We start from the raw sequence: 24937 nt of genomic DNA, 5'->3' as shown, positions 1-24937 counted from the left end.
GGGATATTTACCAGTCTTGAAGATATGAGGGGTCTGCAGAGGCAGCAACAAAAACTACTAGTGTTTCATGGAGAAAAAGTCTCAAGCGAGCTTGAGAGTGGATGTATGGATCCAAAATGCACACACATAGTACATAGCTGGGAAACCCCAGTTATAGGGCAAAATGGGCATCTTTGCCCCAAAACAGTAACTTAAGGGTTTGTCTGGAGGTAGAACAGTAAGTGGGGAGAGATTTGCTGGTTCCTATCTGGAATAGACTACAGAGGAAATATTGCTTGATGACATGGTAGGTACCAGTTGGGAAAGCTCTCAGGTTTGCTGAATAGCTTTGATTAGGGTAAATAGATGAGAGGAAGTAAAGGAAGGCATTGATGAGATTAGGCAGGGAGTTTTCTCAGGAATTCTCATTATTGCTGCGTCTCTTTAAAGCATGGAGGGATAGTCAGTCAGTCACCCACCTCTGATTCATGTCCTGGTAACTTTCCAGTCTTCCTGCCCAGCTGACATCTGTCGTGGACCAGGCAGTGCCTTGGACTTATGGCATATGAGGAAGGGGTTTATGATATTTCATCCATGAATTGCCCTTTCAGTGTGGGGAGGGGGTCTTACTGCTAACAGAGGTTGGTGAGTGCAACCACAATATGGCTGCTGCAGGAGGCAGAGCCAGCCATAAAATGTCAGGAAGCCGGGTCATGCATAATGCTAAGTATATCTTCAAACACTTCAAGCAGAAGCTCTGTTTAACAGGATGTCCTTTTAAATGAACATATTGTTTTAAAATATTGTCTTGTACACAAACAGCTTACCTTCAGTGAGGCAGTGAAAATCCATGTGCAGTGATGGCAGCTGTTACCAAAGCAATTTTTTAAAAAAAATCTGCACATCTAATTAGAAGCCTTGCTGATCAAAAGCCCTATCTAGCCCCGCCCACTTTCTAAAAATGCTTGATGGCAACCAGGACACTTATGGGACCTATAGTGTACATATTCACATTATTTTAGTCAATACACAACTTTGCAACAGAAATGTTAGGTTTCTTATAGGAAAGGTTTATTTTTAAAAGTTTTTAAAACTTTTAACTCTATAATGTAAGCTGCTATATATAACTGGCTTGAGTTGGAAACGTATGAGAATTGCTGAAGGATTGTAGGGTTTTTGTTCCTGTTTAAAGAACAAGATCTTTCCCTTCATTGCTGTGATACAGAACAATACAGGTAATTTCTATTAGGTGATTAATAATTCTAACTCACCAGGAGCCATGGCTTTAAACAATAGCAGCAATACCTCTTTGTCTTGAATTTCTAATTGCAGATCCTCTGAACATTGTAGCTTTTCCAATCACACCTAAGGCCCATTTTTGAAAGTTTCTAAATATTGCAATTTGCAGTATAAAAGAAATTAGTGCTGTTCTACAGCATGTTTGATTCATATGGATTATTGTAAACAAAGGAAATGAGCATCTCTATTTTATGTTCTTCAGCTCTAAACTGAGTCAGTTACTGTGCAAAAATGGATAAAAACAAATCCCTAAAACAGTATCTGTACTCAGCTTGCTTTATTAAAGAAAATGGGATGTTGTCTCATCTTTATTTAATGAAGTGTTTACTAGGGCTTCATTTGGTGTTTACTTTCATTTAAGACTTGCAAATGTACAGATGGATTAACAATTTGGTTCAAACAGTATTTGGCTTGTTATAAAAAAATTGGTGTGATGCCAAAGGCTAAAGTTTTAATGCTAAAAGATGACGCTCAGCACTGCTGTTTTGTACAAGAAAGGATTAGTAAAATACAGGCTAGAATTCCAGCCACCAATCTGGCCTGGTTACATGAATGTAAAGAATGTATTTTGTGTTCAAAGTAACTTACATTAATTTTAATGGGGCTTACTCCAAAATAAGCATGCCTACAGTTGAAGCCTGTCAGTAGTCTAGAATCTGATCCCCACTCTAATAAGATTTGTCTATATACGATACATGCACTTGTATCAGAAAGGCCACCTACTGTCAAAAAATTGTGTGGTGAGCAGTAATGTGTCTGGCAGCAACTCTAACATCAAGTATTTTAAGAAATAAGCTGTTTCCTTATTTCTTAGACAGCAGTGACAGGTCTGATATATTGCAACCTGGAGCTGTTTGTGCTCACTTTCCAGCTTATCTTCTAAGCTAGTATTTATAGAGCTATTAAAATCATGGCAAGTATAAATCTTTAATGTACAACCAAACATACGAAGCTGCCTTATACTGAGGCAGATCATTGGTCCACCAAAGTCAGTATTGTATACTCAAATTGGCAGTTTCTCTCTGTGACAAGGGTCCCCACCCTTTCTGGGGGCATGTTTGGAATTCTAACATTTGTGCTGTGGGCAAATCAACAAAATGGCTGCCACAAAATGGCTGCTGCAAGGGATGAAGCTAGCACCAAATGGCTGCGACGGCTTACCTTCAGTCACACAGTGAAGATTCTTGAGCTGTGGAAGCAGCTTCCATCAAAGCAATGTTTTTAAAAAATCTGTACAGCTGATCAAGGAAAGGGCACAATTGTGCCCACAGGCATCATGTTGGGAAGCCCTGCTCCAGAGACTCAGGCTAAGGTCTTTCATATCACCTATGACCTTATCCTTACTGGAGCTGCCAGAGATTGAAACTGGGATGTTCTGCTAGCCAAGCAGATGTTTACTACTGAACAACAGAATGAGGATGTACTGCAGACCAGGTTAAAATTACTTTGCAATCCTGTACTTTGTATTGCAAATATTGCTCGAGCATAATGACCGTTGTGCCTTTCTATTTCAGCCCTCCACAATTTTATATTTTAAAACCAATTGGGATAAAAGCAGAACACCACTGGGTATATTTGACCCTTTCTTGACATGAATGGGAAAATGAAATCACTATGCCACCTAGGTGTATGGGATGGGGTTGCCAGGCAACCTGTAGGAGTCCGAAGGTGGTGGGGATATGGGGGGGCACTGGTGTGACATCAGTCCGTTCTAGGAATCACCATAAACTCTGTGGCAAAACCATCGTTTCTGGCAATTCCTAGAGCAAGCTGACATCATTTCTGAGATTTTCCTCAGAAGTATCATCATGCTGTCACCTGATGGCTATTTTTCTTTACATTATTTTTCTTCCACTTGCCACAGCAGTGACAGTGGGAAACAGGAACTGCAGGTGAAAAAATGGCAAGCCTAAGATGGATATGAGGCCATACTGACCCTAAACATTGTAAAATTGCATTTTATATGCTATTGTCTGTATCTAGAAAATATTTTTTTTTACTAGAAGTACAACAGGGTTCATTTTACCACGTGGCCAACTTCAGTTACCCAAGTTTGTATATTCTTTCCACAGCAGCAGTTAACTCTTTCATAAAAATTCTATGGTGGATTTTTTTTTCACTTCCAAAGTTGTGTTAAAATCTCCTATTGAAGTGGCTGACTCGGTTCTCTTAGTTCTAACAATCTAGCTGGCTGCCATAAAAATTAAAGCTCTCTGCAGCTTGCAAGCTGAACTGAGATACAACCATCTTTGGGTTATCCTGACAGCTATCTGCTGTTAAGCCAAGATTTGTTTTGCAATAATATTAGATACTGTTTGCACATGCAAGGAAAAGAAACTGGGGGGGGGGGAACGGTAGTCTCACTGGCAAGGTTATAATACACTTTTGATATACTGTTAGGTATGTTTTATATTTTAATGGGGGTGTCACTTCAACATCAGCATTGTAGTTTCCAATATACTGTTTACATGGTAGGATACTAGTGACTGCAATATCTTTTGTGTTAAAACTGCATCTCTTTTCAAACAATTCTTGATTTTTATTCTAAACTGCACTAATTAGCAGTATTTTTTCACCCATGACTTAGGTAAAGCACCAAGTCATTACTGACCCATGGGAGGATGTCACATTACGACATTTTCCTGGCAGACTTTTTACAGGGTGGTTTGCCATTGCCTTCCCCAGTCATGTACAGTTTACTCCCAGGAAACTGGGTACTCATTTTACCGACCTTGGAAGGATGGAAGGCTGAGTCAACCTTGAGCCGGCCATCTGAACCCAGCTTCCGCCAGGATCAAACTCAGGTCGTAAGCAGAGCTCGGGCTGTAGTGCTGCAGCTTACCACTCTGTGCCACGGGGCTACTGTATATCCTAACCCCTTTAGCTAATCAACATAGTAGATTTTTAAGGTAGGTGGTTAATCAGGATAGGCATTTGCAAATTTACATGCTTCTCTACTCAAAGCAAGCTCCTATTTATAGAACAACAACATCCACATGAAAGATAGACTGAATCCTTTCTTTCTCCCTCTGAGGTGGAGGACATCTTGGGTGATTCCCTTTGCCCAATCAGGGAGGCAGGAAGTAGAATTTTCTTCCTCTTCGTGTTGGTGCCTGGAATACCCCCTTCTTCAGTTCTTTCCTGCCTCCAGCGAGAGCAGACGTTTCGGCAGACTGCCTCCTTTTTGCTAACCTTCGATTCTTTCCTTCCTCTTTGCACATTCTACCCTTCCTACTCTTTTTTCTACTTGATTCCTTCCCTCTTAAACTGTTTTTTCTCTGCTCCTCTTTGTCTCCTATGTCTGTGAACTCAACAGAAGACGGCATATAGTCTAGAGACTCAGAGAAGAGTTTCATGGATGCTGAGGAAGAAGCCTCAACGTCCGTGCTCATAATGGAGAGTTCTGATCCATCCGGTACTGTCCTGGCCCCAGGGCTGGAACGGGATCCCAGCATCTTTCCGGCTGTTGAGCCAAGTACACACTCCAAGAAGCCACGGAGAAAAGCCTAGGAGCCAGGATCATTGGTGCACCTCTGCCAGGAGGCTGAGAAAGGCGCCAACTTGAAAGCCGCAGAAAAGGCAGGAAATGGCAGCGGCACTCGCACCAAGACCTGTGCGGCTGCAAATGATGTGCTCGCCAACCTCCCACTGGCAGAAAGTGCAGTAGGCCTTTCCGACACAGTCTGGACCCTGCCTTCTACTGATATTGGCTATCCAAGGTCTGGTAATGTACCTAGTGACCCCAGGCAAGTTCTCCAAGGTGACCTTCTCTCCCTCTTAAGACAAACAATGAGGGACGAGATTGTTCAATTTTGCCAGCTCCATTCCAGAGCTGACAGCGAGGTGTCCTCCATTTCCTGCACCCCCTCCCCTAGCAAGCAGCACCGCACAGAGAGACAGTGGCTTACTAAGGCTGCCCAGAAGTCTGCTCCAGTTAGATCGAAGGGCAGGGGACTCTCGGAAGGGGAGTCCTCTTCTGATAACAAGGACAGAGAAGAGGGAGAATTCCCAACTGAGGAGGAAGAGATCTCCATCCCTGAATAGTTCAAAAGGTTATTCAAAATGGAGGATTACCAATACTTGCTAAATAAATCTCTGGCAGCCCTAGAGCTCTAAGAGACCAAAAAGGGGGAAGAAGAAGATCCTAAGAAGGGAAAAGCTTCTTCCAGACTCCAAGGGTGCAGAGAATTTTTTCCAAGGGCTGATACTCCAGAAAGGGTTTTCCTTTTCCCAGAGTACGTTGAAAGACAACTGAAAATGGAATGGGCCGCCCCTGCAGCTAACAAAAAATACTTGAGTTCAGTTAAAAACTTTATGCCTTACCTGCTTATGCTAGTGAGTTATTACAGGTCCCAAGAATCGACACACCAGTTGCAGCTTTACAGTCCAGAAGCCTACTGTCATAGGACGGACAAGGATCTGTGAAGGACAACCTAGACAGGAAGGCAGAAACCGCCCTCAGACGGGCCCATGAGGCCGCAGCCATGGCAATACGAGCCACTACTACCGCCCCCATTGTTTCAAGAGCCTCAGTGGTCTGGTTCGTAAACTTATACAACTTCTCCCAGGAAACTACAAATGCCTCTTAGAGGGGTCTAACAGGATTCTAAAGGCCAACACATTTGCAGCAGACACCACTCTGGACACCTTAACATTCTCCTCCAGAGCTATAGCTTCTGCAGCTGTCGCTAGGAGGCTTCTTTGGTTGAGGGCCTGACCTGCGTATCTCCACTCCAAATTCATTCTTATGGCCTATCCCTTTCAGGGCGACAAGCTCTTCAGAGAAGCACTAGAAAAGATTCTGGTAGGGACGCGAGACAAGAAGAAGGCCCTGCCAAAATAACTCAAAAGAACCGATAGACAGCCCTTCAATTCACAGTCCTTTCGTCCTTACCACATTCTCTCCAGATACCGCCAAGAGACCAAACGTTCTTCTTGGAGCTCTTCCAGGCAGAATTTCAAGAAGGCCTCCTTTGGATCCAGGTCTAACCGACACCCACAATCTAGAGGAGACAAACAGGAATTTGATACCAAAGCCCCAAAATCCTGACTCACTTCAGGCTCCGGTGGGGGGAGACTAAAATTGTTCCATTAAGCATGGGAAAAGGCCAAGGCGAATGCTTGGACCCTCGAAGTGGTCTCCAAAGATACTCCATTGAATTCAAGTCCTACTCACTGGATCGTTTCCTGAACTCCCCACTTCAAAAGAATCTTCAACAAAAAGTTATTACTCTAAAGGCAATTCAACATCTTCTTGACATCAAGGCAATAGAGCCTGTTCCTTCTCAGGTCTAGGTGTCTACTCCATGTTCTTTACCATTCCAAAGAAGAACGGAGACTGGAGGGCAATTCTGGACTTGAAATTTGTAAATCAGTTCATAAAGCTGAAATGCTTCCATATAGAAACTCTGCGCTCAGTCTCCGAAGCCCTACATGCCAGGGAGTTTCTCACGTCAATAGACCTCACGGAGGCATACTTACACATCCCCATTCTGCCGGCACACCGTCATTTCCTGAGATTCTGCGTAAATGGGTGAAATTTTCAGTTCAGCGCACTACCCTTTGGCCTGTCAAGGGTTCCCAAGGTGTCCTTGAAGGTCCTCATCAATCCCATCGTCCACCTCAGGGAAAAAGGAAGCCATATCCATTTTTACTTGGACGACTTACTTATCCAAAGAGAAAGCTCTCCAGGACATGTGGTCAGCGATCCATTACCTCCAGTCGCAAGGCTTCATGATATAAATGAGCAAATGCTCCATCACACCATCCTAGAGACTTCTGCATTTGGGAATGATAATGAACACCAAGATAAGATGTCTGTTCCTACTTTAGGAGAAACTCCGAAAGACCAAGGAGCTGATCAAGTCAGTTCTCCAGAACAACTCTACTTCCTTGCTGACCTTGGTCAAAGTCATGGGGACACTCATAGTGAACTGTGAAGTGGTGTACTGGGGACGCTTCCAACCATGCAAAGTCAGAGAGAGCCCTAGATGGTGGTCTCGCAACAGCAATCCTCAACAAAGCAAGTCCTTTTTGACCCCTCAAAGGTTGCAGATATTCATGGATGTCAGCCTATCGGGCTGAGGGCAACTCTGGAGGATTGTCCAGTACAGGGTATTTGGACCATGGAGGAATCATGGTTCCCCATCAATCTCCTCGAGATGAGGGCGATATGCCTATCCCTCCTACATTTTTCCAAGCTGATATCAGACAAGGACATATTAATCCGAACAGACGTTTCTGCCAAGACGTATAACAACAAGCAAGGGGGCTCCAGGTCATTGAGGCTTTAAGAAAGAGTGCGTCCTGCTGCCACTTGAGAATAGCAGTGTCAGCGCAGTCTTTGATGGCAAAGTCTGTTCGACCCGATGAAGCAAGCTACTTGGAAACAAGCGTCTTGATGACCAGTTCCTTGTCAGGTCCACAGCTTTTGGAAGCTTGCCATCCTTGATTTCTTCTATGAAAAGAAAGGACACATAAAAAATTATAATTACAAAGAATGCTGTACCTTTTTGGACTTGATTGTTCCTTCTGGTTACCTCATTGGACTGTCTGGATTTGTTTGCACCTTCTCCTTTGTAAATGTTATGTGTATTTGGTAACTACTGTTTGGTAATTACTGTTTGCATTATCTATGCTTAGCCATTCACCTTGACTGTTTTGCGTATGCGATTGTTAATGTACTCTTAGAGAATCTGACATTATTGTTGCTTTGCACGGGCAGCGCAATCCTAAGGGTGGGGGGGGGGGAGTGAATAGGGACCGAACTAAGGCTTGCGCCGGTGGAACTGACTCCTATGTGGGCATAAATGCCTTTCCACCGCCAGCAGCATGAGGCGTACTACCACTATTGGGCTACCGCTGGCAGGAGCGAGAGGCAGCTGGATGAAGGCGGAGAAACAGCACAGGGCCCTGCACCGGCGCAGGAGGGGGAGGGGCAGAGGGCAGGGCCAGAGTTAGTTTGCTCCCTAAGCCCTTCCAGAAGCAGGAACACCCACAGCAGCGCAAAAGAGCTACGCCACAAAAAAAGGCGTAGCCCATAGGCGCCCATTGAACGGGGAAAACTCGGCCCCCTCTCTGAGCACCCAGCCCCGCTCCCACGGCCTGAAGGAGCAGAGGATGGGAACTATCACGGGGGCCAATTCGCGTGCGCTTCTGGCATGGATGAGCCCCCCTCCTCGCACCCAATCACCTGCAGGTGCACCCTACAAAGCATCTGCCCGCGCTGCCCATGACCTCAGGTAAGTTGCTGAGGCTCTGGCTGAAAGCTCTGCCCATTTGCTTTCAGCCATGGGTATTTTGAACACGAGGCGGGAGAGAGGGTACCCACAGTGGCAGGCACTGAGTGCATTTTGGGGACTTTGCGAGAAACGTGGGAAAACTTTGCACTTGCTCAAAGGAAGAAGGGCAAAGTCCAGACTGTCTGGCTAACAAGAACCACTCAAGTTTCCTTGCAGGTTATCTGACTCTGAAGTTCCATCTCAGTAAGAAGCGAGGAAGCACTTACATGTAAGTGGAAGATGGGATGGTTGCTAATCCAGCTCACTGTTTTGTGCTGGCTGCCCATCACCTGAACTTGCCTTGGCGGGGGAGAGGACAGTGGCGGTAGCCCCTGCTTGCCCCAGAGGCAGATGCCCAGAAAACTACCCTTGACCAGGTGTTTGTAACTACCTGCTCACTTTCTCCCTTAAAGGTAAAATCACCCTAAGGCAGAGCGCTTCCTCGCCAGAGGGTCTTGCATCAGCTGGTTGCCAGCTGCACCTGTGGAGCTCCCGCTGCTGCTCTCTACTACGTGCATTTTCTCAGATGTTGGAGTGTGGGCTTTGGCTTGGCTGAGTTACTTGTTGCACATGTGTGTCTTTTCCTTGCAGGCACGTTGCAACTGTCTGGGAGACAACCAAGCATGTCTGCTTCAGCCCCCACCCCCACCCCAATCCTCTGCGAGTGTCATTCAGATCCAGCTCAGGAAGCGATATCTCAAGGCAGTCAGCATCTCTGCCCCACCCCTGGGAGCACAGAATGAGGGCTGTTCAAAATGCATTGGCTACCGAGGGACGGTGGCACTTTTTCCAGTTTAATAAAATGTGTTGGAAAACAACAAACTTGTGTTTGCATGCTTGACTGACATTGTCATTAGCCCTTCACTCAACACCCTGTCACACATGCCCACTCACACATCCCCACGAATGTATCAAGCGGGACCCCGTCCAGCCTCCCTGCCCCCTTCTTCCCCTCAATGTGGGGTGGGAATTGAACTGTGGCCCATGAATGTCTGCGGGGGGGGGGGGGAAGAGGCACTGAGGACTTTCATTCTCTGATAGGCTGAGCTGCTGGCATCTGATAAGCCAGGAAGATGGCCGCTGCAGGTGGAAAGCCGCTGCCATGGGGTGGGGGATGTGTTTGCAGAAGCAGGGATGGACTTGGCGTGGGGAGGGTCTGTCAGTTCATTCTGGGGGGGGCATCTCCCCAGTACTGGGACATGGCTGTCAAGGTCCAGCCCCCATTCTCGCTTTGTAGAGATGCAGTGATGTGTTCAAGTTGCGCAGCAACAAGTCTGAGCACGCTTTTAATTCCCCTCGTTTCCAAACGGCCTCCCGGCCTCCCACGTGGGTCCCAGTGGGAGTTCCTGTCATTCACTGACGGCCTCTCCCACACCTGCTTCTCCAGAACCTGGGGACTACTTAGGGTTGCCAGTCTCCAGGTGGTAGCTGGAGATCTCCCAGAATTACAACTGATCTCCAGGCAACACAGATCAGCTCCCTAATATCTGGCCCTACTTTTCAGGGGAGCAACCTTTTTCTTTTGGTGGTGGGAGTGGCAGTAGGTATTTGCAGGTGCACCAAGCTTCAGCCACCAGTCTGGCCCTCCCCATTGGCTGTGCTGCTGGTTGCCCCTCGCCTGAATGTCAGGGGAGGGTGTGGCCATTGGCTGGTGTGAGCAAGGTTGTCAGGGGAATGGTGGGTGGGACCTCCCAGGGGCCGCTGCATCTCACCTTGCCACGCTCGGGCGCTGGCAGGACTATCCTGCAAAAGTCCATAGGGTGCCGTGCAGTGCCATCCCATTTATACCGGCGAACGAGCGACGGCACTGCCAGGGGGTGTTAGAATTGGGCTGTTAGTCACTTTAAAGATTAATAATAGGTTGTACCTATTGGAATGAGTTCATCAGTAATGTAAATTTGTCAATATTTTCTTTAACCCTTGGTTGTATTTTTCACTTGTTGGTTTGCATTATATCGCCAAGGGGGCTTTCCGTTTCTTCGTCCTGAATAAGAATATAAACAAAGAAAATTAAAGAAAAAAAAAGGTCGGCCTCAGTCAAGCTAGGCTTCAGAGCCAGGCAATGCCCTGAGACTGGGGTTGGGTGGGGTGGAGGAAAGAAGGCACCCTCACCCAATGACCTTCCCAGCAAGGCCAAGAGCTGAAAATAAGAAAGAGGCTTTTCAGTCTCTTTTAAAGCAGCAGCAAATCCAGCCAAATGCTCCCAATTCCACTCTCTCACTCCAAATTCCAGCAACAAGTCCTCCCTCTCCCTCTGTCTACTGGAACTGAAAACCACGAGGCAGAGAGCTGTGCCTTATATAAGAAATGTTTACATAGAGCAGAACAGGTCAACTTTATAACCTTGATAAACAATCTTTAGAACTCACACATCAGAAGTAATAACACACTAAACAGAATAATAACTACTTAATCTGTTCCCAAACACGGGCTCTGGCCCTTATTCTTCAGAACTGCTTTTGGCCATTGTTATGCTCTTTAGGCAGTGATTGCAGCCCCTGCTTCTGCCCATGACCCTGTTTCCTCCTCTGGAAGGAAAATGGCTGCACTTGCGCAATGGAGAGTGAGAGCGTTCCCTAGTGGATTTTCAGCTAAAGTAACCTCCGAATTGGCAGTCCCATGTGGGACTGCACTGGAAGACCAACAACGAACAAATCTACTTTACTAGGTTCTGAGATAAAACAGGCTCTTTGGCAATGTGCGCAAACATGCCAAATTCTTTCTAGGGAGAATTTTTCAGGAAGAGGGACATTGTTTTCACATTTCTAGAAATTATTTGTGGCAATGAGAACTGCTATAAACTCACACTAGTCCAACCACTGCAGAGAAAACTGTATAAACTGTACTAGAGCCAAGGAGTGGGGTGGTGATGGGTGTGTGTGTGAGAGGAAGGGGCATGTTTGTCCTCCTGTTTTTGAATCACAGATGTGTACTACACTACCAGGAAGAAGAAAAGAATGAATCAGCTCAGAAACACTCATCTTTTACAGAGCAAAGGCCTGAGGAGTCTAAACAAATTAGGCTCCCACACTTTTAAAGGCCAGTTTCAATATTTGAATCATAAAGCAAGATTATAGACATTATCCAATAAGTGCCAGCAACATAACTAAGTTACCCACCAGTATCACATAAGTACTGGTTATATTAGCAGCAAGGAGAATAGTTTTCACAGCAACTGAGTGCTGGGAAGCTTCGCTTGAGGAAACAAATGTTGCCTCCAGCCAAAATATTACAAAAGTGAAAATGAGTGTGTTTTTCTCCCTACAAACTTACGAATTTAGTGAGATCACTGAATTTCTGATTTTAAAAAAATATACAATAAGTGCCTTTTCCTGCATGATTCTAATTCTATTTCCATAGCATGAGATAAAGATTTTCTGTTAGAGTGGTTTGATAGGAGAGGTATCAACTGGTTAGTGAAGGGGCAGATAGACAAAACAGGAAAAGCTTCATGAGCAAGCAAGCTCGCTATTCTCTCCAGTGCAAACGGTGCCTATTTCGCATTGGCTTATAGGCAAATGGCTGGTGAGGATAATACATCCCTCCAAGGCAGCTGGATAGAAATGCTGTAGCTGATATGTGCAGTACCTCTATTCATTGTTAAAAATTAGAATCACCATTAATTGTAGGGTGTTACTGACCAACACTTCCTATAGAGTTAACCATAGAAGAACTAAGAGCAACTCTTCAACCTGCTAATGAATAACTGTATTAGTGCATTTACATAGTTGCCCTGTTATAGCATAAACCCCCCTCCCCCAATACTAATACGTTCAGGTCTAAAGATTAATATCATGAGGGTTTTTTTTACAAGTTTGTACATTATCACTGTTTTAATTTTTAAAAAAACAGGAAAAACCGCACTTTACCAACAACCATTATGCAAAATTTACTAAGAAGGCCAAACAGTTTAGCCACACCAGAAATACTAATACTGCAGTATTCCTGTACTAAATCAAGCACTTAGTAATTAAACACAAATCAATTTTAAAAAATGCTCCTATTTTTAGGAGGATAAACTAAGCATATATTACTTAACAAATATACTTTCAATTTGTAGACTACTCAGTATACTTCATTTTAATGTGGCATGCCACTGACACGGCAATAAACTGGGATACATCATTCAGTATCATATTTGCAATTCCTTATTTGCATAGAGAGCAATGCCCTGTACAGCCACTGCTGGCTACTTTGGCCTTTTGTCTTACAGACTCTTTACCACGTTGGCATCATATCAGGGAACCACATTCTACCAAGGTGCTTTGAAACTTCAGAATGAATTTGATCCAGATTGTAGTCACTGTCTGGAATAAGCACTTCCTCCATGACTGATAGCTGGGTGAGCCGGCCTCCACACATCTTTACAAATTCAATGAAGCCTCGACATGTCACTTCACATTCACCAAGTCCCATGGCAGTTAGATTTTTACAGCGTTCAGCTATGCGAATTAATTCATCATCCAGTGGTTGAAGGCCATTAGCACACACAACCAATTCAATTAGCCTTGGGCAGTTCATTCCAATACGGCCCAGCATTGATTTACTAACTGCACGACCAAAATAAAGATGAGTTACAGGAGTTTCCTCCCTGAAGAATGCATCAAATTCTTCCTCATACAGGAAGAAATACATCACAATATTGACTTTGGGAGAGTGTTTGACAAGTGCATCCCAGCTTTGTTTTTTGATGGTGTGAAATTCAACCTGTCCAGGATTCTCACTGACAACATCTATACGAAGATGTTCAAGATTAACATGCTTCTCACTTGAAAGAGCCAGCAGCAGTTCATCACTTAGTAAGTAGTAGTTAAGAGCAAGCTCCCTAAGGCCATGACACTGGTCTGCAACACACAGAATTCCTAGGAATAAGAAAGTAAAGTCAATAAAACCAGTATAAAAACCCACTGCACATCAATCTCATGTTTGTACATTATTTCAAACTGGCATCAGAATTATCAGAACAAGCCTGGAAGGAGCAACTGAATGTATCTGAAAGCTTTAAAAAACGATTTTTCCAAGCTAAATAGTTCTATGTATAGTTTATGAGACATTTTAGCAAATAACCTCCAGTGTGGTACCTAGAGTTTAAGTGATTTTACTTTTTAAACATCTTTATACTCCAAAAGGGTCCCCAAGGTGGCATGATACAATAAAAAACAAACCCAAAGGTCCTAGGCATATAGAACTACTAAAATGAAGACTTTAAAGAGTCCAGGTTGATTTAGTAAAGCCATTGCTCTGTCTCAGCTATCCACTAAGCCAGGATTGGCCTTGGTCAAACAGCCCCCTTGCCAAGACATATGGTGCGTGGGGCTGTGTCCACACTTGCAAGCACAACCCTATAATACTTAAAGATGACACTGTCAACCTTTGTGCCAATGAGATAGCTACAACAACCTCGGCGTCTTTAAAGGAGTATCTTTACACAGGTAAAACTTTAAATTGCAAATTAAGACAAAAAAGATTAATAAAGCAGAGGAAAAGATATATTTCGCTTTAAGCCAACCCTGTATTTCACCTTGAAGAAAAGTGACTTAAGGAATCAAATGATAAACAAAATACAGATATGTATACTGCTTGATGAAATCTCCATAAACTTGTCACCATAAATAGCAAAGAAATATCATGAAAAATTTCATTTGGCATAATTCTAAAACCAGATCTAAAATAATAAAATGTTAGCAGAAATTATTCAACAAAATCTATTTAAGATTTTATATTTTTGTTTTGCCAGATTTATTACTTACCAGCAGGTGACACATGAGGACAGCTGTTCATTTTAAGCAATTTTAAAGTATCACTATTGTTAGCAACAAGAACTTTCAAAGATGGATCATCTACCGGTGTATCTTCAATCTTGATGGAAGATAATGACTTTGAATTGACAAACACTACTGTCAGTGCTGATACAAAGTGAGCCTATGCAAATAAACAAGATAGACAGTATTTGTCAAGCAGTTACATATGCACTGCATGATAACTGACAGTGCATTATGAGACATTCAGCTGTCACACCAAGCCATAGTTTTGTAATCCATGAATGAGCCCGCATAGAGTCTTAGCCTCCTTCACACATTTTCCTTTGCCCCTCTCCTCTTCAGCTCATGGCATATGAGAAGAGATGAGAAGGTAGAAGGGAGTCCCAAGCATTCTCCCATGTTAATTCAGGTAGCCCCAAACCATGATTTGAAGTTACAGCTGAACACCTGAAGAACATATTCTACTGAAAAGTTGCTTGACTAAGAATGTCGGTCCAGATTAATGACTACATTAATATTGGCTTAATACGTTATTATCAAAAGAAATTTCTGCTAAAGAATGAATAAGGAGAGACTCATTACAATCATATGCACACTTAAGATAAGCAATCATTTAGTTACACAGCTCATGGCAACCTTCAGACAAACCAACTTTCATCAGTGATAGAAAAAACCTGTTGTCATGCTCACCTTGCTCCGCCCCTTCTCCCCAATACAGAGAGAGAGAAAATGAAGACTTCTAGTTTTGGAAAGCCTTGAATCCTTTCCTTTCCCTGTAACTTAACAACCTACAAGTCATACGTCAAAGTATTTTATAAGTAGTTTTTTAACTGCATAGGTAAATATGGCTAGATCACATGTACACTTTTTTATCTTGCCTGATAGTAAAATCTTTAGTTTCTGTTGTTCAGAAATGTTCTGTAGACATTCAGTCCAGGGAGTAATATGTAGGTTGCAAAGTGAATTATAATGGTGGCAGCTAAAAAGGATATAGGCAATTGAGTCAACTTGATCCTTGCAATAAGTACAATAACATTTCTCAGGGGGAATTCTCCTGAAATGGCCCTTCATCTGGGCAGAAGGTAACATGAAAGAGCACTGATATTTTAGTGATAAGATAAATTAACATTTTCTGATAAGATAAATGAAAGTAAATAGGGGAGCATTTCTGGTTAATTGGGCTAAGCCAAGTTTCTAATCAGGAGTCAGCTGTTACTAGTTGCAGTAAAGATGGTAGAGCGTTAGATTCATGGAGTGATAGTCTGAACTTGATAGCATGGTACCATGCTATTGTTGAAATCTGAGGGAGTCTCAGTTCTAGCTGCACCATGGCCAAGGGTATACTGGGAGGCAGAGAAAGGATCTTACAAAAGAAAGTTTGCTGGAGCTTATCAAGAGGATCCAGTGGTCCGTTGACCCAGGTTGGAGTGGCATAGAGCAATCTGGGAAGATTAATGGGACCTTGACTCCAGTACCAATTTATTATGACATCAACACTGAAGCACCTGTGTAAATTTTAAACTTGAATTAAACCAATATTAAGAACAAACTGCTTGTATCTGGGATGCTATAATAAGCTGGAGCATGGATTAAAGGCTTCTTTAATCCAAAAGCCTGCAACTGCACTCCTCATGAAAAGAAGGACAAGAGAGGCAAGCAAATGTTTCCATTAAAACCACTTGCAGACCTCTGTTTGCAGCTTCTGAACACAGCTATGTTATGCAACACAGACAATCATGTCAGTGTGGTTGTGAAAATGGAATATTATATCTCTCTTCTGGATACACTAAAGGGACAAAGGTGCTGGTATAATTGCTTCCTATCAGATTCAGGATAATCTGCATAAAGTTTGTAAATGTTCCTGTACCAAATGGATTCAATTTTCTGCAGTAACCACACTAACAGAACATATGAACGGGGTTGTATTTCAATTACATACATTATTTACTGATCTGTTAAACCTAGTATTAATTTAATTTATTAGATTTCTTGCCTGCCCTTCCCTGTAAGTGGGGCAAGATAAATTTCAGCAAGCAAAGTCTACAATCTTTAATAAAGTGATTAACAAAATTAAGCTATTTAAATAACGTTATTTAAAATGAATGGACGTTATTTAAAATGAATGGAAAAATTTGTAAACAAATTGCTGATCTGCAGAACAAGAAATATATTAGATTGAACGGTGCAATGTATTAGAATGATTTAATTTGAAATATTTTTCCCTTTCCCCATCTCTTCTTATTCTGTATCCCCATTTTCTTAATACTTTTTTTAACAAAATCAAGCTATTTCCCTTCCTGTTTACTCTTGTCTTTTCTGTGGGTTACAACAAGTGGTCTTCCAAACATGTATCAAATTGTTCACTTGCACTCGAGATGTAATCAAGTCACCTTCAGGCAATGCTTCAGACTCTCCATAACATAACATCTTCATGTAAATAATACCAATACTCTGCATTACAGACAACATATTCAGAAAAAAGTCTGTAGTATTTTATCTTCTTGTTTACCATGTCATAATATTTATTGAATCTCCGGAACTTAACTGAAAAGTGAATGCCAAAATATAGCACCAATATTAACTCCTTTACTATTTTCTGGAAAGTAGATAGCACATCTGCTAATGTGCCTGCATTAGTACATTCTGACAAATTGTGAATACCTCAAACATCATCTGTTTTACTATCATAAGAAAAGAGCTTTCAGAACAAGTCACAGTGGAAGTGCTTTTTCAACAGAAAAATATCAGAAAGTAGAAACTAGCAGATACCCACGCTGTTGTGAAGTTTATACTGTTGCTGAGCTAAGTAATATGCAAGATAAAAATGTAAGTCACAGCTTACTCTTCTTTCAATCAAATATTCTTCTAATCAAAGACTTCTCACACTTCCATTTTATTTAGTTCACATGTTGAATTCAACATGTGAATGTTGAATATGGGATGCTACTGAAGTCTTGCACTGTTTCCCCAGTTCCTACACACAGACCTACTGCAATCAGAAATTCTTTCCAGCCCGCCTCTCTAGGCTAGACCATATCACCTTTTCCATCACTTTACGTGGCCCAGCCATCCATATATTTTGTTTCAGACACACATTTTCAGACTCCCAGAATATATAATAGAGTACTGTTCAGGACAAGGATGTACCCACCCCTATCATTTCTGTACATTACTTCTATTCATGCAGGTTCAAAACTCTGCAGCATGTTACCTTTGAAACATCCATGAAACTTGGTTTCGCTGTTGAAATCAAGCCAAGGGTCTTGATAGAGCAATTCACCAGCTGAGAAAGGATGTCACAGGCAGCTTCTGCAGACTCAGTACTACTGTCAACCTAAAGGATGATTTTAAGAAATGTGCACACGGCATTGAAAGTTGTCAGCATGTTATCTATAAAGCTGAAGGTTTCTGATACCAGTGCAATGTGATGGAATTCCCTTTGGCCCAAATCCTACACTGCAAGGATGTAAGTGTAGGATAATGCTTCTTAGTCTGCCAACTAAACTCTAGCTAAATGTACTTTTCTAGCAGCAAAACACATAATCAGGTGGGATTTAGACTTTAAAAAAATAAGAGACCCAAAATTCTACAGAGATAAGTTAAAAGGACTTCAAGTGACCAGCATTAAATCTATACCTGCTCTTTAAAAAAGCTATCAAGGATGTGTGTTCATTTTAAAAACAAACACAAAAGCATCAATTTAACAGAAAATGCAGATAGGTTCCACCTACACTTTTACATGCAACTGTGTATGTGATCGTACATTCCACGGCAATTTCAACACTGAATACTCAACACCAATATTTATGTTTGGAATAAACATATTGGAAGACATATTTATTTAAAGGGATCCTTTACTCAGCTCCTTTGACGATGATAAAAGCAATTCTGAATCCAGGAATATTCTATATCGCCCCTTAACATTGGCTCATTTAAGAAGCATGAAACTGGCAATATACAATTTCTATAGGTGAATACACCTTTTTTATTGGAACTCTAAAAACAAACACTAGTGAAAAATATAGGCTTGGTTGCAAGTCACTCAGAGGGAAAGCAGGTTTGCAGAAAGAATTTTTGCTGGTCCCTTCCTCCCAGCATATACAGAAAAGGCACTTCTGAAAGTAGGGGAAACCTTGGGAATGGTAGAGATTGAACACTGTGGAGGGAGGAGGTTGCATTAAGGGGCAATTTGGATGGGATTTCAAAAACACATCACATACTTCCACAATCAGAGTAAGAGCTTACTCAGGGAATAGCTCTACCTGCCTACTCTCCTTCTCCGCGCTGCATTCACTGCTATTCTCAAGAGTCTTACGACTTTCAGGAATCTGTAAAGATCATTTCCATGAATACCATTACATACATTGCAGATTGGATCCAAAACCATAGCTAAAATTATTTGGGGCTTGTCTACAAAGAACAAAGGCACATTAAAATATTAATATTAAAATTAAAAGTGAATACTAATTACAATTAAAATTAAATATTCATAATATTTAAAATAATGAGTTTATAACAACTTTTTTTGCATGAAGTTAACAGAACTATCTTTTTTACCTTGAAGCTGACATATTGCAAGTGGTCAGCATGCTTCTTAATAATCTGCTGGATAAGATCTGGGTGAGTAGACTTCAGGTATGATGTAGCAGGTTGATTCAGCTCAAATTCAAACTTCCTCCAAAGGTCAGGGATATGAAACACTTCATTCCATCTTCGACAAACGGAAGATGCACGAGCTCGATCCACAAGAGGTAGGAACTGAAATATGTGAAAGACTACATGGTGGGGCAGACTTCCCCAGTCTATCATGGCATGAGGATGAGATGTGTCAAACACTGTGTTGTAGTAACCAGTTTTTTGCTTTTTAGTTCTGTGTAGCATTTGAAGAACTGGACTTACAGCTTTATCTGTTTGTCTAACCCTCTTCATTCCAAAAGCAAGGTATTTCAGGTACAAGAATGCTGGGGTGAATACAAGTAACAACGTCTTCTGTGAGTTTTCAAGTACAATAGATCTCTAGAAAGGTAGAGGGCCAAGAAAAAAATATTAAACTATATACAACTACAAGAAATGTCTGGGCCCTGTTAAAAAACGACTCTCATTTTCTATGGCTGGAACACTTTACAAAAGGAACATGCAAGAAATTTTTATATGTAAGGTGAACAATATCAAGAAATATCTGGAAACTAGATGTGTATGCGTTTGTCCATATTTACATTTTCTCAAAAGGAATGGCTATGTTACCTAATACGTAACACCCTCTTCACTTCCCTTTCTTCCATTTATACTGTTACCCCACAAGTATTCCTGAGTTGGAAGTCCCCCCTCCCAATAATTTCTCACGCTTTGCAATGTCTGAGATTGTGAGAAAACCATGGTTTGACATTGAAGCAGATAAATTATGATCAGGCTATACACTAGGGGTGCCAAACTTGCTTAATGTAAGAGCCACATAGAATAAATGTCAGATGTTTGAGAGCCGCAAGACATGATGCATTGAAGTGACTTCAGATGAAGAGGTGGATTTGGGGGAGTGTCCTGAAAGTGACATCACAGGAAGTGGTGGGGTTTTGGTGCAATATGCTGGAAGTGACGTCATCAGAAGGGGTGGAGCTTGGGAAGAGCCATCACCTGGCTTTTGACTTGGAAGTGAAATCACAAAAGTGATGTCACATCCTTGCTAGGCTTCACCCCCCAAAGTCCCCAGGTAATTTCTGAGTCAGACCTGTGTTGCCATGGACCCCCCCCCTCCCGTTATGGAGCCTGCCATGGACTATGTCAGTTTCCTGTGTTGCTGTTTTAAAGATCCACCAAAGACTCTGTTTTGGGGCAGCATTGCCCATGCCTGTATCCTGGTCTCCCTGCTGCAACGGACTATGCCATCCATGTCTGTTTCCTGCCTCCTTGGGCACCTTTCTCACCTGGGCCCAGAGCCATGCTGCCAGCAGCACAGTGCCAACCAGAGGGACCCTCCATGAGCCTGGCCAGTCCCCGCGGAGAGCCCCTTGCAGGCCGGTCTCTGAGTCTGCCCTCGCCACTGGGCAGCCTACTAGCAAGCCCCAAGCCATGCCAAGGAAGGAGCCATGTTCCAAAGCAGTAAAGAGTCAGCCTGGACAATACACCTTAAGGCTGCCATTTCGTGAAAGTGAGCCGGTCATGTCCATAGCGGCCGACCTTGCCCCGCTCTGCATATCTCGGAAGCCGCCCTGGAATGGAAGCTAAGTGCCGACTGTCCAGAACATCTAATGGACGCATCTCAATGCAGCCACCGCATTCCAGAGCTGACACCATCAAGACAACCCCAGCTTCTTGGCAGATCCACAATCAACCTGCCCAGCACTCCCCTACCCTCCTTTGTCCCCTCTTCCTGAGGTGTCACTATCATACAATCAGATACTAAAGTGTCCCATCAAGGATAGTTGTAGAATCATTGAGCCTTTGTTCCCCTTTTGAGAACCACACGAAAGGCACTAGCCCCAGGGTACGTTTTGGGGTATTTAACACAGAATTCCATACCAGCACTAAAATCAAATGTGACATGACAGATTACAAGCAGTAGCTAATGGCATGCTCTTATCAAGGATGTTAATAGTAGAATTACTGATATCCCTCCCTGAAACAAGCATTTCTTATAGTGCCATGTGTCAGGCCTTTTTTTCTGGGAAAGGAGGTGGTGGAACTCAGTGGGCTGCCCTTGGAGAAAATGGTCACATGGCTGGTGGCCCCGCCCCCTGATCTCCAGACAGAGAGGAGTTTAGATTGCCCTCCGCGCTGCTGAGCAGCACGTAGGGCAATCTCAACTCCCCTCTGTCTGGAGATCAGTGGGTGGGGCCACCAGCCATGTGACCATTTTCAAGCAGTTCTGGAACTCCGTTCCCCTGCGTTCCTGCTGAAAAAAAGCCCTGCATGCGTCTCATTTAGACATCTTAAACCTGGAGTTCACAAAGTAAATTATCAGATGTCATAGGATATTTTGAAGCATCTTCTCTTGAATTTTGGGCTTTGAAATGAACACATAAGATTTCTGTAAACAACACACAGAAAATTTACTTCTTGATGAAACAGTTAAAGTCCAGATGGTGAAATGGGCAATAAATTTTCATAAAGAAATAACAATGGAAGCTTGGAAGCATTTGTGGAAAAATACACTGAAGATTTCAACTTGTACAAATATTAAAGAGAATGTATATAAAATGACGTACAGGTGGTATCTAACACCAAAGAAAATTGCACAAGGAAATACTAATATGTCAGACAGATGCTGGAAATGTAAAAAGCATGAAGGATCATTATACCATATGTGGTGGACTTGTGAGGTAGCTAAGCAATACTGGGGAGATATAATTGAAGTAATTAATGAGGTTTTGCAAACCCAAATAAATAAGAACACAGAATTGCTGCTACTGAACTTGGGAATAGAAGATGTTCCAATGCAGTACAGAACATTGTTATTTTACATGACTACAGCAGCAAGACTTTTATATGCACAGAAATGGAAAGTACAAGAAATACCAACTACAGAAGATTGGATTTACAAATTGCTGTACATGGCGGAGATGGATAAAATGACAAGAAAACTCAAAGACCTTGATCCAGGAGAATATATTGCAGATTGGGGGAAATTGAAACAATATCTAGAAAAAAAATGGGATGTGAAAGGAGGACTGTGGCAGTTTGAGAACTATTAATTTGTGATTTCTTAAATAGAAGAGAGAAGTAACTTTACCATCAATGGGAAAATTTAGCTATTAATTAACCTAAGCCAGTATTACTATTAAGAGACTTTATCAAAAATATACAGTTTAAATAGTGATGTAGAGAATGGCTATATTAGTGGATTTGATAGAGTATATATAAGAGAATTTGAATATGCTTAGAGTAAGAGATATAATACATATATGATTTAGAAGAATTTAATGGAAAATAAGTTAAGTAATAAAACAGGTTAAGGGTTGGAAAGCTGTTGGAAGTCTACAAGGAGGGGGAGGGAAAGGGTGGGGGGTGGAATAAATTAAGTATGATGGGGAGTATATGTAATAACTATGTACTCACCAATAAAAAAATTTTTTTTAAAAAAAAGAAAAGAAAATTTACTTCTTTATTCCTTATATTGCAGCATTTAAATTGAGAATGGAAAAAACTACCAATTCTAACATTTTCTCTAGCTTGAAGCTGTGCATGGTCCCTAGAAGCCAGTGGCCTGGATGGGCCCCACTCCTCTGGTGGCACACTCCTTTCATTTGGAGCACCTCAGCCACTACATAGTTCCTGTCCTCTGAAGGTCTGCGCATGTACAAGACTTTAGCTGCAATGGAAAATATTTTGTAATTCAGAAGAATAGCTTAACATTTTCCATCCTGGAATATACTGGATTTTCTAATGATACAATGGACAAGATCCTGAAGCTCCATGTTGTTTTGATTAACAGTCAGTGAAGAGGAATTCTAAAGAAAGGGGTGGGAAGGAGAAACATTTCTGAACCAGTAACTACAATAAAGCTTCGAGTTTATTTTAACCTATATATTGTATATCAGATAATATTTGTTTTATAAGCTTGAATCTGGTCATCAACCGCAATAAAGCATACTATTATTACAATAAAGTTTCACTGCATATATTGTGTAGTCTAAGAACTTTAGTAGCTGATACATTTGCTTTAAAATATTTTGAACCAAATATGGTTATATTTGATAAGTAGGGGTTTTGGTAAAAATAGACAGGTTTGAATACAATAATTAATCTGAACAAAATTTAGCCACTTTTCTTAACCACAAAGCCACTGAGAGCAAATAGGTCAAATAATATACTTAGAAATATGTAAGAGGATTTTATTTGTATTACTTTGCATTTTATTCATATTTCCCTTTTATTCATATTTCCCAATGACTTTACACAAATCAAGACACCAAAGGGAGTGATCTTCAACGGAATATGGGTTTATTGCTTTCATATTGATAAGCCCATGACACATGGTTAGAAATGTGTAAAAACTACTAATACAGCAGGGTTTTAAATACCCTCAGCACTGACTGTTTACAGAATAATTATTTGTTTACAGAAAAAAAGATCTGAAGGTTAGTATAAACAGTTCTTCAGAATTGCATCAGGACACATGGCAAGTCTGACAGATCTAAACATGTTAAATGCCAGAGCCATACTTCCTTCAATATAGGGCCAAGTTGGCCTGCAGCTTCATCTCCTAAAAGCTTTGAACCAGAAGGGCATGTGCACACATACCCTTTCAGAGAATGTGGAACTTCCTTTCTCCCTCTGAGGCGGAGGACATCTTGGGTGATTCCCACCATCCAATCAGGGAGGCAGGAACTAACTTTCTTCCTCTTCCTGTCTAGCCTGTGGGACCACCCTCTCTTCAGTTCTGTTCCTGCCTCCAGGGAGAGCAGTTCTGTAGCAGACGAGCTCTGCTGCCTTTTTTCTCTCTATCTCTTATTTATCTTTCTTCTTCCTCAAATCATTCTTTACTTTACTCCTTACTTACTTCATTACCTTACTCTCCTCCCATTTCCTCTTCTTTTACTCCTCTTGCCAAAGAAAGAAAAGAAGAGGACTCTAGAGAGTCATCGGACTCTGAGGAAAGCTTCATGGAGAAGAATTTGGGCTGTTCCCACGGAGAGCCATCCTTCCGGTGGCGGGAACAGGCCCAGCCAGCACCAGCAGGCCTCTGAGGCTGTATGGGTTCCCTGGCAAGGAGAATTTGGGCTGTTCCCATGGAGTGCCGTCCTACCGATGGCGGGAACAGGCCCAGCCGGCACCAGCATGCCTCTGAGGCTGTATGGGTTCCCCAGCAAGGAAATGGCCTTGGAAGAGACGCAGGCCTCTCAACAGCTCCATCTTCCACAGAGGGAGCTTGTTAAAACAGCGTGCCTCAGCCAGCCAGCTGAGAACAGCGCCACCTGGTGGAGCTCAATTTTGGCGGGAAACAACGCAACGCGCTTGCCAATCTCCTGGCAGGAGAAACATGGCTGAAACATAATCCAGACACCCAGAGCTCCAGCCAACAAGCCCAGGAGGGCCACGTAAGTGTTCCCCCGAGCGTGTTATACCTCCAGAATTCCTGTCAGCAATTAGACTGACTGAGAGGGGGGAAATCCTGTTACTTTACCAGTCAGAAGCACCTTGGCCCTATAAAGATTCCAGGAATCTCCTCAGCCCTGGCTCCATGTGAATGTGCCCATGCCAATCTCCTGGCTGGAGATTTTACAGCAGGCCTTTCCCCTTTGGATTTAGCCCTGCTTTTACAACAGGATCTAGCCCTGCCTTTCCCTGTCAGATGGGTAATGTATAAAGGGCGCAATTTTGCCGGTGTCTTTGAACCTTTTAACTCTTAAGACTAACCAGGAGAGAGGAAATAGTGGTGTGGTGTCTACCTCCTCCTCCCTCCATGAGTAAGGCTGTAGCTCTGTGGAAGAGCTTCTGCTTTGTATGCAAAAGATCCAGGTTTGTTCCCCATCAACTCCAGTTTAATAGATTAGGTAGATGAGGAGAAAAACCTCTTTCTGAGACCCTGGTGACCTGCTGCCAGTCTGAGGAGATAACACTGACCGATGGTCTGAGTCAGAATAAGGCAGTTTGTAACGTTTATCAGTCAGGGATCCCCAC

At 42.4% G+C, this 24937-nt stretch overlaps 1 protein-coding gene and 1 long non-coding RNA gene across 6 annotated transcripts in view; both read right to left on the bottom strand.

The window, feature by feature from the left end:
* Positions 1–5609: 5609 nt before the first annotated feature.
* LOC129326950 (uncharacterized) lies at positions 5610–10545 on the bottom strand. Its single transcript, XR_008596768.1, has 4 exons — positions 10426–10545; positions 6760–7735; positions 6173–6281; positions 5610–5711 (listed from the first exon to the last, which is right to left on the bottom strand). It is a non-coding gene; the product is annotated as an uncharacterized LOC129326950 (long non-coding RNA).
* A 1817-nt stretch (positions 10546–12362) lies between these two features.
* The window catches only part of LOC129328399 (F-box/LRR-repeat protein 21-like), a 38171-nt gene continuing 25596 nt past the window's right edge, over positions 12363–24937 (bottom strand). For 4 of the 5 annotated variants that reach the window (XM_054977442.1, XM_054977444.1, XM_054977443.1 and 1 more), the window contains 4 exons: positions 18878–19336; positions 17532–17654; positions 14309–14480; positions 12363–13420 (listed from right to left, as the gene is read on the bottom strand). In XM_054977442.1, the coding sequence (XP_054833417.1) occupies positions 12777–13420; positions 14309–14480; positions 17532–17654; positions 18878–19249 (1311 nt within the window). In that variant the 5' untranslated portion in view covers positions 19250–19336 and the 3' untranslated portion in view covers positions 12363–12776. The remainder of the gene's footprint in view (positions 13421–14308; positions 14481–17531; positions 17655–18877; positions 19337–24937) is intronic. The other variant, XM_054977445.1, reaches the window with a different exon arrangement.

This window comes from Eublepharis macularius, chromosome 4, assembly GCF_028583425.1.
Source record: "Eublepharis macularius isolate TG4126 chromosome 4, MPM_Emac_v1.0, whole genome shotgun sequence".
Lineage (NCBI taxonomy): Eukaryota > Metazoa > Chordata > Lepidosauria > Squamata > Eublepharidae > Eublepharis > Eublepharis macularius.
This window is presented reverse-complemented; position numbering and strand designations above follow the sequence as displayed.